General features: G+C 42.4%; 1 protein-coding gene across 1 annotated transcript; it reads right to left on the minus strand.

Moving 5' to 3' along the window:
• Positions 1 to 621: 621 nt before the first annotated feature.
• Positions 622 to 17,688, minus strand: antxr1b (ANTXR cell adhesion molecule 1b). Its single transcript, XM_060050066.1, has 19 exons — positions 17,372 to 17,688; positions 14,926 to 14,997; positions 14,698 to 14,769; positions 14,512 to 14,593; positions 14,245 to 14,278; positions 13,014 to 13,093; positions 12,729 to 12,797; positions 12,361 to 12,441; positions 12,203 to 12,263; positions 11,735 to 11,833; positions 10,297 to 10,366; positions 9,331 to 9,409; positions 7,814 to 7,909; positions 7,487 to 7,528; positions 6,998 to 7,093; positions 6,066 to 6,233; positions 4,438 to 4,518; positions 2,625 to 3,082; positions 622 to 1,260 (listed from the first exon to the last, which is right to left on the minus strand). The coding sequence occupies exons 1-18, from the start codon at positions 17,515 to 17,517 to the stop codon at positions 2,633 to 2,635; spliced, it is 1,878 nt and encodes a 625-aa protein (XP_059906049.1). The 5' UTR covers positions 17,518 to 17,688; the 3' UTR covers positions 622 to 1,260; positions 2,625 to 2,632.
• Positions 17,689 to 18,072: the final 384 nt, after the last annotated feature.

Raw genomic sequence — 18,072 nt, forward strand, 5'->3', positions numbered from 1 at the left:
GAAAATGGGGGAAATATCAAATGGCTATGAATCTTAGGATTCAATCATTTAGAAAAAATAATGAGGCAATATTATTTTATGACGACTCAACCATTGCAAAGGAAGGAGCAGAAAGATTTGGAAATAGACTTTGTGCAGGATTTTCACGTGCATATAACACTTTAAATGGCCAATATAAAAACGTAAAGACCTTCCCTGACTCTGCGTTGTGTAGAGCAGTTTGTGAGCGGATTTCTGTTATAACTGAACCACGGTTAGCGGTTTCGCCAGAAAAAAGGTTTTAGGTGATGTCTAAGCACAGATGGTGGCCTGGCCAAAATGTCTGTTCTTTCCTACCGTAAAATTTTTACGTTTAATTATACGTTCATTAATGTTGATAACCAATTTCAGTTTATGATTCTTATTGTTTCAACCTACGGAGCTTGCACTCCAGTGCTTTTAATGTGAGTTCCAGCAAGCTGCAGCTCACTTACTGGCCAAAGGGGCCAGTAATGAAAATTAATTTCGGATTCTTACACGCTGTACCTTTAAAGTGTTTCTCTGTATGCATTGCTCGTTGCGATGATTTGTAAAGACCACCCCAGCACATGATGCACGACTCAAAAATACACAACTCAAGGATAAAGGCTGAACATTAACACAAATATGCAGACAAGAGTTTTATTCTTTTACATTTCATACATAAATTCACAGTTCATGCATACATTCACTTTTACAGTTCATTCATACATTCACTTTAATAGTATATTCATATGTTTACCTTAACAGATCATTCATGCGTTCACTTTTTCAGTTCATTCTTAAGTTCACTGGGCACACTGCAGTTGGATTGCAGTATTTTGTCTATGTGTGTGTGTGTGTGTGTGTGTGTGTGTGCCAACCCAAAACTACTCAAAATCATATAAAAACTGTTGGACCGGCCAGGCAAAGTTTACATGTAAAAAATAATATACTTATAAAAACATTTGGACACGCCAGGAATGGTTTTCATGAAACATTCAAAGTCAATTGCTAACCCTTTCAATTTGAGTTTCTGGATTACTAACAGATTGAAAACCGTTGGAAAATTGCAAACCTGATCGCAACTCGAGGGAAGGACAAATATTGCAACTATTCTAATAGTTGCAGAATTATATAAAAAATACAAAATATCTTGATTACTTTGGGTTCATTAGGAAACTGTGCTCACTCTTAGGACCCAAAGCAAGCTGCTCTTCATCTGTAGGACCAGACAGACACATGTCTCAAGCCTTTCATATTCTGAAAAGAAGAAAGAGAGAAAATACCACACTATTAGCCTCTGGCATTTCAATGTTTTCCCCCCCAATTTTTATTTCCATTTTTTCCTTCCAAAAGTATTTTATTTTCAGGCTGCTGGAAAGAAAGAATATCGGCCAGATTTCAAGTCTCATAATCCAAATCTTTTAACTCTTTTCCTATTGAAGTAGATCACTACTGGCCTGGAACACTAGGACCTTCACTACTGACCTCAATCACTAGTACATTGACTACTGACCACGTCCACTAAGAGGTTCACTACTGACCTTGATAACTACTACATTCACTACTGACCTCGATCACTGGTACATTCACTACTGACCTCGATCACTAGTACATTCACTACTGACCTGGACCACTAGTCATCACTACTGACCTCGGTCACTAGTACATCACTACTGACCTCGATCACTAGTACATTCACTACTGACCTGGACCACTAGTCATCACTACTGACCTCGATCACTAGTACATTCACTACTGACCTGGACCACTAGTCATCACTACTGACCTCGATCACTAGTACATTCACTACTGACCTGGACCACTAGTCATCACTACTGACCTCGGTCACTAGTACATCACTACTGACCTCGATCACCGGTACATTCACTACTGACCTCGGTCACTAGTACATCACTACTGACCTGGACCACTAGTCATCACTACTGACCTCGGTCACTAGTACATCACTACTGACCTGGACCACTAGTACATCATTACTGACCTCGGTCACTAGTACATCACTACTGACCTGGACCACTAGTACATCACTACTGACCTGGACCACTAGTACATCACTACTGACCTGGACCACTAGTACATCACTACTGACCTGGACCACTAGTACATCACTACTGACCTGGACCACTAGTACATCACTACTGACCTCGGTCACTAGTCATCACTACTGACCTCGGTCACTAGTACATCACTACTGACCTGGACCACTAGTCATCACTACTGACCTCGGTCACTAGTACATCACTACTGACCTGGACCACTAGTACATCATTACTGACCTCGGTCACTAGTACATCACTACTGACCTGGACCACTAGTACATCACTACTGACCTGGACCACTAGTACATCATTACTGACCTCGGTCACTAGTACATCACTACTGACCTGGACCACTAGTACATCACTACTGACCTGGACCACTAGTACATCATTACTGACCTCGGTCACTAGTACATCACTACTGACCTGGACCACTAGTACATCACTACTGACCTGGACCACTAGTACATCACTACTGACCTGGACCACTAGTACAACACTACTGACCTGGACCACTAGTACAACACTACTGACCTGGACCACTAGTACATCACTACTGACCTGGACCACTAGGACGGTCTGGGCGGGGGGCGGGAGGGGGGCGGTGCTCTGCAGGGGGGAGGTCCTTGCGGTGCAGGAGGCAGAAAGCCTGATGTTGCCGATGGGGGCGTGGCCAGGCCAAAGAAGTGCTCCTGCGGTGCGGGGGTGGACGGTGGTGGGGTGGTGGCTGTCGGGAACGCAGGTGAAGGCAGGGCTCTGTTGGGCGGAGGAGAGTGAGGGTCCTCCAGAGGGCAGGCGGGGGAGGTGACGGAGGAAGGTGGGGGCGTGGAGGGCAGCGGGGGCAGCATGGAGGTGGGGGACGGAGGCATGTCGGAGTAGAAGGCGTCGTTGCCCTTGGAGACGGCGGCGTGGGCGTAGCTGTGGGGCAGGGTGTAGATGGGCATGGACGGGTGGTTGTAGATGGGGTAGCGAGGGCCCACGTTGGGTTTGGAGCCGCGGGTGAAGTTGATACACCTGCCCTGTAGATTGGTTCCGAGAAACGACAGTCAGGGTCATGTGATCGTCTCTTACCGAGTTCAGAGTCAGCTTCATAAATGGTTGTTTTTTCAAAGCTCAAGAGGCCTTACTTATACACCATTAATCTTCAATTTCCTGCAGTTGTCCTCTAATAGACCCAGATAAGGCTTATAAGTGATCCCAAATCGTCCTTTTTTGACGGCTTTTGAATTGCAGCCCTTTGTGTGACTATAACGATTTCTCCAGTCGACACGTGTGCTGAGTATTATGCCTATGAAGGTAGTGTGTAGCTTCAACATGGCGGCTGAATAGTATTCCTAAGAATGTTCTGTGTGGAGCTCCAACATGGCGGCTGAATATTATCCCAATGAAGTTACTGTGTGGAGCTTCAACATGGCGGCTGGATATGAAGGTTCTGTGTGGAGCTCCAACATGGCAGCTGAATATTATTCCTATGTTTCTGTGTGGCGCAACCTTTGTTTGGCAGTGGGAGCACCGAGTTCTCCAGAGATGGAAAGAGGAAATGCCGGGGCTAGTCTTATTAGTGGGTGTTGGGGAGGAAAGCAGGGTGCCTGCCAAGCTGGCCCTGGTGAAGCTGGATGGAGCTGGGGGGTAGACAGCTACTCCTGATGGCTTTTACAGACAAAAAGGCCTTTTTTAAAACCCTGGAATGGGATTAATCCATGCTAAATAATGAGAAGCTGCATCATACTTTGACTTCCTCTCTCCTCCTCACTCTTCTCTTTCTCTGATTGGTTGAAGCCTAGTGATCTGTGCTTAGTTAGTACATTTATTAAGTTAGACGTTTACTGTTTTTTTGCTGATTCTAAGGCTTAGGTTGCAGATGTATCACCTTCTTTCCGTAGAAGTTGATGATATAAAAGAATTCTGCAGCCAGCGAGTGTTTGATGTAGTATCATTTTGCTTCTGTGTTGCATTTCAAAGATGTTTTATCTTTATCACAATTGCCGTAAATTTCCTCTAACAGCCAAGATAATACTTATCAGGGATTATAAATCTATTTTTTTTTTTTATGGCTTTTGCATTGCAGCTCGTTGTATGTCAACTATTCCCAGATGAATATTATTCCTATGAAGGTACTGTGGAGCTTCCACATGGCGGCTATTGCTATTGCTTCCAAAATTGTGAATTAAGGGTATTCTGCCCCCCCAAAGTTTGAAAGGTTATCAGCTATTTCTTGCTTGCTTGGATGGATGAAAAACACACACCAACATGCACCAACACGTGCCAGCACACACCAAGACACACCGACCTGAGACTGGTCAGCCCTGTTGTTGGTGGTCAGCTGTTGTTGGGTGGAGTTTCTCGTTACCTGTTAAACACGTGAATTCCTCACCTTGTCCCCTGGGTGCGGTCGCATCACAGAGACCCGGGCGTAGCTCTTCCTAAGCAGATGGCCCAGCGCGTCCAGCTTACCCTAGCCAGGAAACAAAACCAGACCCAAATGATCATCCGGTTCCAAAAACCTTTCCATTTTATGTAAGGGTTGGAAACCAAACTAACAATACAGCATATGGGATACATGAGCTTGACTTCATTGCAGCTTGTAGTGCTTCTCCACTGTACTGTTTACTCCTTGGTAGTGTTACACAATGCCATGGGTCTGTATCTGGTCGGTACTGCTCAGAGAGAGACGTGTCCCATAGAAACAGATTACATAAGAGAGAAGCACGAATTCCGAGAGGAAAATATTTGGTTGTAATCATGCCAGATTTAATGCGTCGGAGGTCAGCTCCATACAATTCACGTCTGGTTTTCATTGGCCTCTACAGCTGACTCTTGTGTTATGAACCTAATACAGCTGACTAGCGTGTTTTGGACCGATTTTATTTAGTGTGTCCTTGAACACAGGAACATGAGAAGCAGAAACACTTAAAAAAAAAACTGCGAGAAGTGGACCTATTGTGTTTGGTTTATAGAAGTATTGTTTTTATGGTTTATACTTTATGTGTGGTATTTATGGTTTATGTAAGTATGGTATGAATGTTTTCACCACACTTATATACAATCAATGGCAACTTCGTAAACTACACTATAAAACAGAGTTTTAAACAGACTGCATAAAATACACTGCGTACAACAGACCAACCAATTTGAAAGAGCCTCTATTAGATTGAGATGTTATGCAGGAGTTGTTTAGGTCTATGTACAAGTATGTCTATGTATGTCTGGGCACGAGTAGGCCTACTATGAAGTCATCTATATATAGTGGAACAATCCATCATATTCAGCTACGACACCCTGGTGCACACTGTTGCATGCGCATTAGGTTATTTCTTATTTAATTTTTCTGTTCTTGGCTGACAGGAGTCCAATCGTTAAGGTCAAACAACCAAAGCAGAGATTGGTCGCATGGGCAGCTTTGTTCTTTCCGGTCAGACTGAAAATCCACAGAACTGCTTTTGCCTTGACTTTTGTTTGGTATTCTCTGATCACTATCTGTAAACTCCAGGAGAAGGACTGTGGTGTGTGAAAAGCTCTACAGGTCAGCAGTTTTTGAGACTGCAGGCCTCATATGTCTGGCACCAATCATCAGGCTCTTGGATCTCGTTTTGATCGAACAACAGATGAAGACAGAATTTGGCCGTTTGTGATTTATGTGCTGGGTTGCAGCCTGGCTATTTTGGGTGTACCTAATAAAGTGACACTTTAATCGTTAAGCCGTTTCACATGTTTCTGACATCACAAGTTGGCGTGTGTTGTGTTTGTACAGACCACTCCACAGTCACCCATTTGGTGTACCGTGAAACCTGGTAATGTATTCATCATCATTCTCGGGGGGGAACTCCCATTTCTGTTGTCACAAGTGGAAATAGTTTTCAAGTTGTTTGCAATGACCAACCTCACACCTGGTTATAAAATAAGGACCCTTTTACGTCTCAACAGGCCAAAAATGGCCTGACCAAAAATGATGACGCCACTTAGAGCATCCTTTCATAATTGACATAAAGACCACATGTTTACCTTGATGGGTGAATACCATTTCTGAGGACGGACGGGTCTGCGCACGCCGTTGTTGAAGGTCCGTGGAGGAGGAAAGTCAAAGTCTTGTTCAGGCATCACCACGCGAGCGTTCTTGGCCTTCTCTAGCTTAGCCCCCTCCTCGGTGGACCCCTTGTCCCCCCAGTACACCTGGACATGAGGATAGAAGTTGGTTTACTGAACATCTGGCAGACATTGACGTTATTCATATTCACATAGGCACGCTGGGATTTTTCATTAGCCAGCTTTTTGTTTCAGTCATACTATTTTTGTCAAAACCTTGAATGAACGATGTTAAAGACATTATTAGTTCACAACATTGACTAAACTTTTAACTGAGTCTAATATTATTTCTTATATAACAGGCCTTATTTCAGAAACAAGTTGCAGTCTTTTTAATAGGCCTGTTTAAGTGAAAGCCGACTCCACCACATCACCATAAACTCTTCCTAACAACCCAAGCCATCTGGTTTTAAAAAAAGAAAAGAAAAGGAAATCTTTTGTATCTCTGTTGATTTCAGTTGGAGCTGAACACAAGAGGCTTCTCGGTAACCTAATCGACTGTGACTGTCACGGTCAGGATCTTCACTTAGACATTCAGAGTGGGGACATTTCATCCTTTGCTTCTAATTTAATTCTCTTTAAGTTATTGCTGATACTTTTTCCACTGGTAGTTCTTCCTAGCTTTGAGCCTGACCTCCTTAAATTCCTGCGTGTCTCTCCCTGTTGGATTAACTCCACTTCCCTCACAAGGACTCCTTATCAGCCGATAAATCCTGCAATAGGTTGGAACGGTCTCTGATGAAGACAACCTCTGCTCCTCGCGGTTCATCTAAACTAGAGTGCGGTAGCAAAAATGGACCAATTGTAATGTAAATGCAACCGATATTTAATATAACATCTGTATGACCTACTTCCATCCTTTTGATGCCTCCCACTCCTCGCCCCCCATAGTACGAGGCGTCCACGGTGGGCCATCTCTTCTTTGGGTATCCTTCGTCATCTTCATCCTTAACGAGAGAAAACAACTTATCGTATTGACGAAATACTTGACATGCTAATGCTGCATATCAGCTCTATCAGCCGGAATACTAAACAGGAGTATACGGAGTACGTGTGTTTATGTGTCAGACAACTTTTGTTATGCCAAATTTCCAATTATGATAGTTCACTTTAATTACAGCTCATAGTTGTTATACTATATTTCCCATTATGATATCATGATGATCTTTTCGTTAACTTTTTTCTGAAAGTTATTATTATTACATTGCTTCTGATCTGAAAATCAGAAGCAATTGTGTTTATTGAAACACAAATTCAGAACATTTCCATGAATTGTTAAAAATGTGTCCAACCCAGCATCTCTACCCTCCAGAGAGGACCATCTAAGAGGAGCGACTCACAGAGCTGTACTCCATCACCGGAGGGGGGGGGTCGTGGAGGATCTGTGGACAGCAGCATCAGGATAAACAAACTGCTGTCCTATATACACATCATTTAATCTCCTATATTTATGATACAGGTAACCTCAGCCAAAAACCTTGAGTGCAACCCTGAAGAATGTTTTGATTTTCCATTTCACCTCATGTCAATTCAATTATAAATTTCTAATATCTTCTAAACTAATAACAAATCATGATCTGCTGGCAATTTTGCCAAAAAATAAATAGATATTTTTTGTTCTAGTTCTGTGACTCGACAGCAGAGAAAACACAAGATGGCTGACTTACCACGGTGCAGCACAGAGGCCAGAACCACCAGAGTAGTGCCAGGATGAGTAGCAGCATCAGGATCAGCAGAGCGATGGCTATGAAGGTCCCATCAGACTAGACAGGAGACAGGAGATACACAGTGGAATCATTTCACTGAACTGAGAAGCTTTTTGATATGGGGTTACTTTATCAATTTTTATGGCACCTACATTTTAGCACAGCAATGATCAACCCTAAATGTTGTCATGAGAGTATCATGGAAACATGAAAGTATGTATATGATGATAAAATTAATGAATTTACCAGGCTGAGGATATTTTCCATCTACACATCATATACACTTAGAATGGATTTCAGCGTTAAGATAACCAAACTCATAATCATCCTAATTATCAATGGGACAACATGTTGTTCACATTAGCTTTCCTTTGGACTGTCTCCAAAATATGTGAATGAATTACATCTGTTGGAAAGAATCACTTGAGGACAGATTGGATTCGTTTTTATTGACCTTAATCTGCCCCATTGGGAATCCGTGTGAAGTTGATCCAATGTTGTAGTTTCACAGAGTAGGGGCCTGTACCACGAAGCGAATTTGCGAATTTGAACCCCGGTCGCTGGCGTTCGGGTCTTATACTAATCCACTACGCTACAGCCGCTACCTCTCAGCGGTTGAAAACATGCGATACATTTCTTACATAGGGTGTAGGCTATTTAAAGTGAATTCCCTAAATGATAGAATAAGGCAGGATGGACGTTGCTTATGCATTTTTAAATCATCATCATTCTATTTGGATTAATGGCGAACAATTCTGCATTTGGCATAGTTATTTTATAGACAATATGCAGAATCTTTTCACTTATACGCATATAGACTGCTTGATCTATCGTAAAGGTGAGAAAAATGACGCAAAAAACGCCCCCTTTCAAGTGAACGCGCACTGAACCTAAAGCGGAAAACCTGGTTCAACTAATTGAATCTAAAGTGAGCTTCGTGGTACCATTTAACTCTGATTGCGAGTTGCGGCTCTGTCGAGCCAGGTTTTCCCAAGAAAGCCTGGATATGTTCAGCCAGGTTTGTGGTATACCCCTAGGTCTACTAACATATCTAGCATGTATGGATGTTGTTGTAGCTCCAGGGAGTATGTCTTACTTACACAGCTTGTATTTGTCACTAGTGTTTGTTGTTTCACAGAGTAGGCCTTGTTGTTTTCCCAGAATTGTCCTCCATTCATTCTTTATAATCCTGTTTTCATGTGTATTTTATTGATTCTTTTAAATCCAGTTGTTAAATGTATTTTATGGACTCTTTTACTTTTATTTTATTGTATGACATGTTTTTATGTGAAACACATCGAGTCCGCCTCATGTACGAAATGGCCTATATAAATAAAATTGGCTCGACCACTTACACAGCTTGTATGTTTAACTCCTAGTGTGCTGTTGTTTGTTGTTGTTGTTGTTGTTGTTGTAGTGTCACAGAGTAGACCTCTTTACAAAGCCAGTGTAACTTGTGTGTAAGGAGATCGACTTACGCAGCTTACTGCAGTGGTTGTCACGGCGCTGGAGATGAAGCTCAGGCCGTTGTTCATGCTGACATGTAGAGTAGCAGTCCTGACAAAGGTCAAAGGTCACACATTTATATATTACATCGGCTATAAGAATTGGGACCAGGGTTTGATGCTGAATTATGAAAATCAATGATTCGGAATAGTTACTATGACCTCATTGATAGTCATTAAAGCTACTATGAACTCATCGTTTGTCATTCAAGCTACTGTGACCTCATTGTTTTTCATTCGAGCTACTATGACCTCATGGATTGTCATTCTAGCAACTATGTCTATTGTCATTCTAGCATCTTATTACCTCTTTGATGGTCTGATGGTTACCGTTTCGCTACATGTGATTATTTGTTATAAGGCTACATGTAGCTGGTCCTTAATTTAGCCCCTGAGATCCAACATTCAGTTCCATGTGAGCTTTAAGTGAAACCAGTGTCATTAAATATAACACACATGCTGCTTTGAGTGAAAAAGTAGCTGGTCCTTATTTTAGGCTACGATATCCAACATTCAGTTCCTTGTCAGCTTTTAGTGAAACCGTTTCATCAAATATAACACGGGGAAGTGCATTGACACAAGCATCTGGATTGTAAACACAACCTATTGAGGGCAAAAAGAATAGAACGGAGTACAGCGAAAGTGAGTATCATTCCTGACGCAGCATTCATACACATACCAACAAGCAATTACAAATAGAAGAAAAATTGTAATAATATTCAAAAGAAAACATCAACAATCTAAACACACCATCTTAAGTGTAAACACAACATATATGGAGTGCAATCACAACATCTGGAGTGTAAACACAAGCTCTGGAGTGTTAATCCAACATCTGGAGTGTAAATGCAACATCTGGAGTTTTAACACAATGCTGCATGCTGAATTCATCACATTGACTTGAATTGATGTTTAAATAGAATTAACTCAGTGACTTACGACCCCTCTTCTTCTAAAACAGGAGCTGGACACAGTAGATACGTGTCTCTGACCACCAACGGTCTCTTCACTGTGGAATGGAAACATTATCAAACAACTCTGTTACCCATGGCAGCATTGTTGGAGTGTGTATGCGTGTGTGGGTGGGTGTGTGTGTCCTTGTGCTTGTATGTTTGGTATTATGTTTAGCATTTGCATTTTTTTATGTTTGTATTGTTTGTCATTATTTGTAAGGACCCCCTCGAAAATGAGATTGTACATCTCAAGGGGCTAGCCTTGAAATAAAGAAAAAAAAAATAATGTATATATTCATATATATATATTCATGTATATCATATAATATTATCATCCAATACCGTTTGAAGGGACTCTATTTTTCCACCAGGTGTGATGTCTATTAGCCACTTCAAGCCTTTTAAAAATACTCCCATTATTGGCATCGCCAGTGGCAGCATCCAATTATCAAGATGTACGATGGATTCACAGCTTGCTATCGTTCTGCTGTCTGAGCAGTGAGGAGCTCTGAGTGATGTAGCAGCTGAGGGGAGCTGGGAGGATTCTTTAAGGGGGCAGGGGGAAGGAGGGATGCTGGATTTATAACCTTATGAGCCTCTGAAGGACCTCAGCCCTCCCTTGTCTCCTCAACATTCTTCTAAACCAAAACAAACCAAATCAAATGATTTCAGAGTGAAATGTTACGTAACCACTGATGGACTCCGTTCACTTCACTCCATTGGCTGTGATGCCAGTGTTTGTCAGCCAGTGTTTTGTTGACGCTCACCCCATGGCAGTTCTTCAACTGTTTATGCCTCGGTCAGTATATCAGGGTGTAGTTTCTAAAGTTCCAGTGGGAACACTCCAGACTAATGCCTATTCCATCCCCTGGCATAAGAAGAAGGGTACAATTGCAAAAGGGGGTTATATTCCCTGACTATTAAACTGCCCTCTCAGCATAACGTCTACGCTTCACTGCCAACTGTTCAAATATGGTGGTGCCGCCGGGCCACTCCCACTGGAGTCTCTTCAAAACAGAGCAAATACGAAGCAGACTCCAAACTAAGCTCCCGGTCCTCTCCTTGTGATGTTGGGCAGTTTTTCTGCTAACTCATCAGAACTGCTCCGTGGTTTCACTCAAAACAAAACAAAACAAAAGACTGGGCAGCTTTGAACGGACAACAGGATGTGATTAAAACTAGATTAAAAAGAAGGCAAAATCCAGTTTTTTTGATGCAAGAAGCATATTCGATTAATTTATTCAGATTTGGTCTGGTAGTAGTTGTGAATTTTGGCAGGTCCTTGTTGTTCAAACTCGTTTTGATGACATCCAACATCCATATATATTATACTGCTTTACTCAAGAGCTTTAATCAACCAGCTGGATGATTAAGCCTGATGAGCCTGGTTCTAAAGAGCGGATCCTTTGAGCGGTTCCACTCACTCAGTGTCAGCGTGTCGTTGATGCGGAAGCTGCAGAGGACCTTCCGTACGTCCCGGGCGTGCAGGAAGCCGTTGCCCTTGACGACCACCTGGAAGGACTCTATTGGGCACAAACAGGGGGCGTCAGGCGGCGCGGGGTCGTGCACGTTGTACCACAGTTCAAAATGTGTTTGGAGGAACAAGTTCAAGCTCAAGTTCAGGTTTACTTTTTTTTTTACACAAATAGTAAAAAGAAATGCAGCCACACATCAAAAATTACAAAAGTTCTTACAGGTCCAGATTCAATATGAACTAAACAAAACAAATGATAAACCAACATAATTACTCAGGAAAATTGTTAGGTTAAAAAATAAAACATGAAGTAGATGGTTAAAATATGAATAAATAAGTACAGAAATGAGTCAATAAAAACAGCAATCAATAATCAAATTAGCTAGGACTTATTCCTCAGTGTAATGGCTCCCACTACCTCCTTGACAGACGCTGGATGGCTCTACGGCCAGGATTTCGATGCATGATCTCTTCAGGATCTTGAGGGAATAATGGAACACGACCCGAGTGTTAATGCTTAAAACAATAGAACCGGCTTCCGAAGTACAGTTCATGAAGAGTCCAGCCGAGTCTTACTGAGTCGATGATTCCTGGTAATGCCTGAAAGCCGTCGTTGACTGGGAAGACGTGATCCTTCCCGTCGGCTATCGTCCACAGCTGGAAGGGAACGTTTGCAGTGCAACGTGAACAGACTGTACGTGATTGGTCCCCCTTTGATGGGTTGTGAGGCGATGGGTTGTGAGGCGATGGGTTGTGAGGCGATGGGTTGTGAGGTGATGGGTTGTGAGGCGATGGGTTGTGAGGCGATGGGTTGTGAGGTGATGGGTTGTGAGGTGATGGGTTGTGAGGCGATGGGTTGTGAGGCGATGGGTTGTGAGGCGATGGGTTGTGAGGTGATGGGTTGTGAGGTGATGGGTTGTGAGGCGATGGGTTGATGGGTTTACCTGTGTTTCATTAAAGTCCTTCACTCCCACACAGTAGACCGTTGCACCCAGCTGGCGTGCTCTGCTGGCCTGAAAGAACACAACGACGTCAGAGACGAAACACACAACGATGATAAATGGCTACTATATAACACACGTTCGAATAAGAAGTTAAAAGCTGACACGTTGGCGTGTTTATATCATTCTCCACTGTAATACTGTATTGTGGCGGTTTGATCTTCCTCCCTTTACGATATATTATGGCTGCCTCGTGTGACCCCTAAAGTGAGTGAACAACATTCCTACCTCTCTCTCGGCCAGGTCAAACTGATCCTCTCGGAGCTCGCCGTCGGTCAGCGCGATGATGACGCTGGCGGTCCGGTAACCTTCGGGGGGAAGCGCGGCAGACATGTTAGTCACATGTTAGTGACTTGGAGGAAGCGCAGCATGTCATGTGCGTCACATGTTACTGACGTGGAGGATGTGCAGCCGACATTGTAGCCACATGTTATTGAAGGGCGGCAGACATGTTAGTCACATGTTATTGACCTGAAGGAAGCGCGGCAGACATGTTAGTCACATGTTATTGACCTGAAGGAAGGGCAGCAGACATGTCAGTCACATCATAGTGGCCTGGGGGAAGGGAGGCAGACATGGCAGTCACATGTTAGTAACCTGGAAGAAGCTAATATTAGTAACCAGGAGGATGCCCAGCACACGTTAGTCACATGTGAGTACCCTGGAGAAAGCGCAGCAGTCATGTTAGTAACATGTTTATAACCTCGAAGAAACACATGTTAATGGCCAGGAGGAAGCACAACCGTCATGTTAGTGACCTGGAGGAAACGTGGAGACATGTCGGTTTAGTAACCCGGTATCACGCGATTTCGTGCTCATGCGCACAAACGTTAATCTGTGCGCATCGTGTCCCAGATCACGATTGTCAGACTTTTTTTAGTGCTGCACAGAACGAAATGTAAACCAATGCATTCTGAATGGGAGCGTTCCCCGACATTTAACGTCGTTTTTGAGGAGGTCTGCTTACAAATCAGAAATGTTGACATATATATAACTAGATAATAATATATACAGATATATAACTAGAGGGTGCACTGTACTATCTGCGCTCACCCCTTCTGAAGCTTCTCTCTCTCTCTCTCTCTCTCTCTCTCTCTCTCTCTCTCTCTCTCTCTCTCTCTCTCTCTCTGTCCCTCCCTTTCTCTCTTTCTCTCTCTTGTTTCGTTTTGTGGAGCACGTCAATTGTCGGGGAACGCTCCCATTCAGAATGCATTGGTTTACATTTCGTTCTGTGTAGCACTAAAAAAGTCGGACAATCGTAATCTGGGACACGATTCAATAGATTAATAACATTTGTGCGCATGAGCACGAAATCGCGTGATACCGGGTTGGCTTAGTGGTTGAATGCCATGAACAGCACTAGAGTGATCCTAAAGAGCCACTCGCGTTTATCAAACTTAAAACAGCTGATGCATGTGTGTCCCAGACATCAAGAAACTGGTAGATGTATTATTCTCACCATCCCCTGTTGCATAGTAGATCTGTTCACTGGCCTGAAGGTAAAATCACACAAAGGTTTCCTTCAACACCAATGAAGTTAAATACACCCTTATATTGGCATGAGACACACCATCATCCTAATGACTCGCTACATAAAACAAGACATATTTGATTCATCACAGATGTTGACTTTGATGGGTGTCACCGCAGCACACGTACAGGACAGAGAAGTATTAGAAGTGAAAAAAAAAAACGACAAAATCCAAAATCTGACTGAAGCGCTTACCCGTTCAAAACCTTTGTGCATGGCAGTGTCTCCTCCTGGCTGGACCATGCGCAGCTGCTCCAGTCCGTGGCCTATCCTCTCCCTGCAGCTCACACACACAAGACCACAGGCAGCAGGACGACCTTGAGTAAGCAGTCGGGCAACGGAAGGGGTTTTGTTTTGATTCCTGTTTATTTATTTTCTTGCCTGTCTTCAGTTAGTTCCATCACAGTCCTTCCTTCTTTTGAGAAAACAATGAAGGACATCCGAAGCTGAGGACTAACAAGAAAACACATCCACCATTTGAATATATAAATCACGGGACACACAGTAGAGAATGGATCTCTCATGTTAATATGTTGATAGGTACAAGTGGTATTCAATCTTCTTTTTAAATCTTTATTTGTTTGTTATCTTGTAGTTAATCAAACCGACCTGATGAACTTGTGAGCCAAATGGTCCACAAAGTAATAGATCTCATTCCAGTGGTGCTGCACACTGCCAGACCTGGGAGGACAAGGCAAATTTATTCATTGACGACCTCTTTAAACCTTTGGGAAAATGCTCATGAAGTTAAGTACACCACTCAGTGTTGACAGAACGATGCTAGATTTAATACAGTGGCATTGCGCTCTGCTTATGATCCAAACAAAATCAAAATCGAAAGCCGAAAAACATATCCTGTCCCTATGGAACTCTATAGGATGACATCACAGAAGGAATGAATGGTTGATTAAAGCATTGTTGTGATTTTGCTTTGAGTAATCACCGTTCATGCAGCCAGATATGTAGACTGAACAAATTCTCAGTCTCTCCAGGTAAACATCTGCACATTGTTCTGGGGTTCTGTTTCGGCTCTCTCCTTGTGTTTCCATTCCTACTACCAGACGACTTCCCAGAAGACACAGAGAGCCAAGAGCTCCTCTCTCTGGAGCGTCTGGCTCCGATGGAGAAACGGTTTCTGAGACACTTATTGTTATCGTTCAAGAATAATTGTTTGGATTAAGAGTGATACATAAGATTAAGAGTACTGATTAAGATCGAGAGTAATGGTTTAGATTGAGACTAATGGTTAAGGTCGAGAGTTACAGTTTGGATTTAGAGTAATAGTTCAGATTAACTTTAATAGTTAGGATTCCACAAAGAACAAAGCCCTATGGAGTGCTTCAGAAAAGCAAGTAAAACAAAATGCTAGGGAAGGTTAAGTCATGATAACGTAAGATAAGTATAAAGGAGGGGGGGGGGGGGGGTAGGGTATTTAGTTTGTAGGTAGAAGGTAGATTTATTTTATTCAGACAATAATCTGGTGTATTTTAGAATGGAAACCCATACAGGGTTAACATACAAAGCATTTTTCTTTCAACAACGTTTACAGCTGTCTCTTGCTTTGAGCTCAGATAATAAAAAGGTGATTCAGACAGCAGGTTTCTGCCTGGAGAATCCATCAACAACGAGATGTAGTGATGTCACAAATAGCCCTGCTTCTGACGGTCAGTTGCTACACAAGCTGTGCCGAATTGTTGATAAACAAGAGGTGCCAAAACTGATGATATTCAGAGTTCCAACATTCACAAAGGGCACTGATTGTGACTGTCAGTTAGTATTCGAGCTGTGCCAAATAGCAAATTTTACATTGATGAAATAAAATCCCTGTGTCAAAAGCCAAAGAAAGCTTTGATCTTAAGCTCTTGAGTTCCGAATTGAAGTACTGCTCATGACTGAAAGTGGAAAAACAAACAACATGTGTTTCTCGAATGCTGAAGCAGCAGCTTCATTATTGAACAAACAAAAAACTGTGATTCAGTTCTGTTCAGCAGCGGACCAGCAAGTATGGTTTCCATCCTTCCACAGAGCCCACTGCAAGCTCTACGTGGCGTCATAAGACTCATCTATTAAATACTTAGGAGCATTCCCTTTTAGACTAGCAACAACCATAACCCTAAGAATTTTAGACCATTTATAATCATGAAGCTATCATTAGCTTGAGGCTATCATTGATAAGCATGAAGCTATCATTTACATGGATAAAGCTATAATTCATATGCATGAAGCTATTATATATAAGCATGAAATTAATATCATTGAAAAGCATTAAACTTAGCTATCAATCATTTATAAGCATGAAGTTATCATTAATAAGCATCAAACTATTATTCATAAGCATGAAGATATAATCTATAACCATGAAGCTATCATTAATAAGAATCAAACTATCGTTCATAAGCATGAATATATAATTGATAAGCATGAAGCTATCATTCATAAACATCAAGCTATCATTTATTTGCATGAAGCTATCATTTATAGCATGAACCCACCTCCATCAAGCTATTTATAAGCATGAATCTATTATTCATAAGCATGAAGCTATCATTTGTAAGCATACTGACGTCAAGTCACCCCCATGACCCCCTGTAAGATGCATCTTCTGATCTGACAGTTATAATATTCTAATAAATACACTTATTCAAATTAACATTGAATATACTTTTATATATATATATATATATAGATATAGATATAGATATAGATATAGATATATATGCACACACACACACACACACACACACACGCACACGCACACGCACACGCACACACACACACACACACACACACACACACACACACACACACACACACACACACACACACACACCCACACACACACCCAGACGAACACAGACACACACATATGCAAACTCTTTTTTATGCATGTATCTACTCTCTCTTGGCCCCAACAAACACTGATGGCTTTCCCAACCCCAACTTGGAAGAGGTTTGCAGCCACGTGTCTGTGATGTTTACACCAACACCACATTCTAGACTCTAAAGCAACCACTCTGCAGCACAAGAAGCAAAGGAAAGAGGGCATCACGCTTACTTGTCCAGAACAAAGAAGAGGTCAAATCCTCCGTAGCAGGAGGATCCCACAGCCCGCTCCTGTGCATAGATGCTCTGCATTGCACAGCCCGCCACCAGGAAAGAGGAAAGTATTCCCAGTACCTGCCTGCACCAGCCCGAGGGCATTATCCCCTCCGACTGCCTCCCCACTGCACCTCCCCTGGAGATACAGAGAGAGAACAGCAGCAACTCAATGAGAAAAGTTAAAAAACTTTCTTGATTCCTCTTAAAGTTGTCCCTCGACAAACGACTTCAGACTTCTGCATCGGTTCCCCATCTCACAGCGGCAGATGTGAGTTGAGGAGAAGGAGGAGGAGGAGGAGGAGGAGGAGGAGTGAAGGGTATTGAGACCAGCAATGTTTTCGTTTCTCCTCTCCCCACACTGAAATCTCTTTAGCGGCTGGTAACTCTGCCCTTGAGCTCTGCGCTTAATTTCTGTGGTTTATGTTAAAGCTCAAACCTTATTTTCTTTAAAGGTATTCTTTTGAGTTTATTTTATTCGGTTCTTTGGGTATTCTTGTTTTCATCCATTTGAAAGTATTTGTGTTTATTTGTGTCATAGTCTGTGCACTATTGCCACTCAGTGGTACACAATGGAACTTGAAATAGTGGGTAGGAAGACTAACGTTTTAAATAAAAGAATGTCATGGATAAGAAATAATTGTACATTCGCTCATTGCA

The sequence above is a fragment of the Gadus macrocephalus genome, chromosome 4 (genome assembly GCF_031168955.1).
Source record: "Gadus macrocephalus chromosome 4, ASM3116895v1".
Classification (NCBI taxonomy): Eukaryota; Metazoa; Chordata; class Actinopteri; order Gadiformes; family Gadidae; genus Gadus; species Gadus macrocephalus.

Coding starts and splice junctions, on each gene's coding strand:
- antxr1b (XM_060050066.1), bottom strand. CDS start 17,517: ATGCCCTCGGGCTGGTGCAGGCAGGTACTGGGAATACTTTCCTCTTTC. Junction 14,998..17,371: donor CTCTTCTTTGTTCTGGACAA/GTAAGCGTGATG, acceptor TTGTCCTCCCAG/GTCTGGCAGTGTGCAGCACC. Junction 14,594..14,697: donor ATGGAACTAACTGAAGACAG/GCAAGAAAATAA, acceptor TGTGAGCTGCAG/GGAGAGGATAGGCCACGGAC.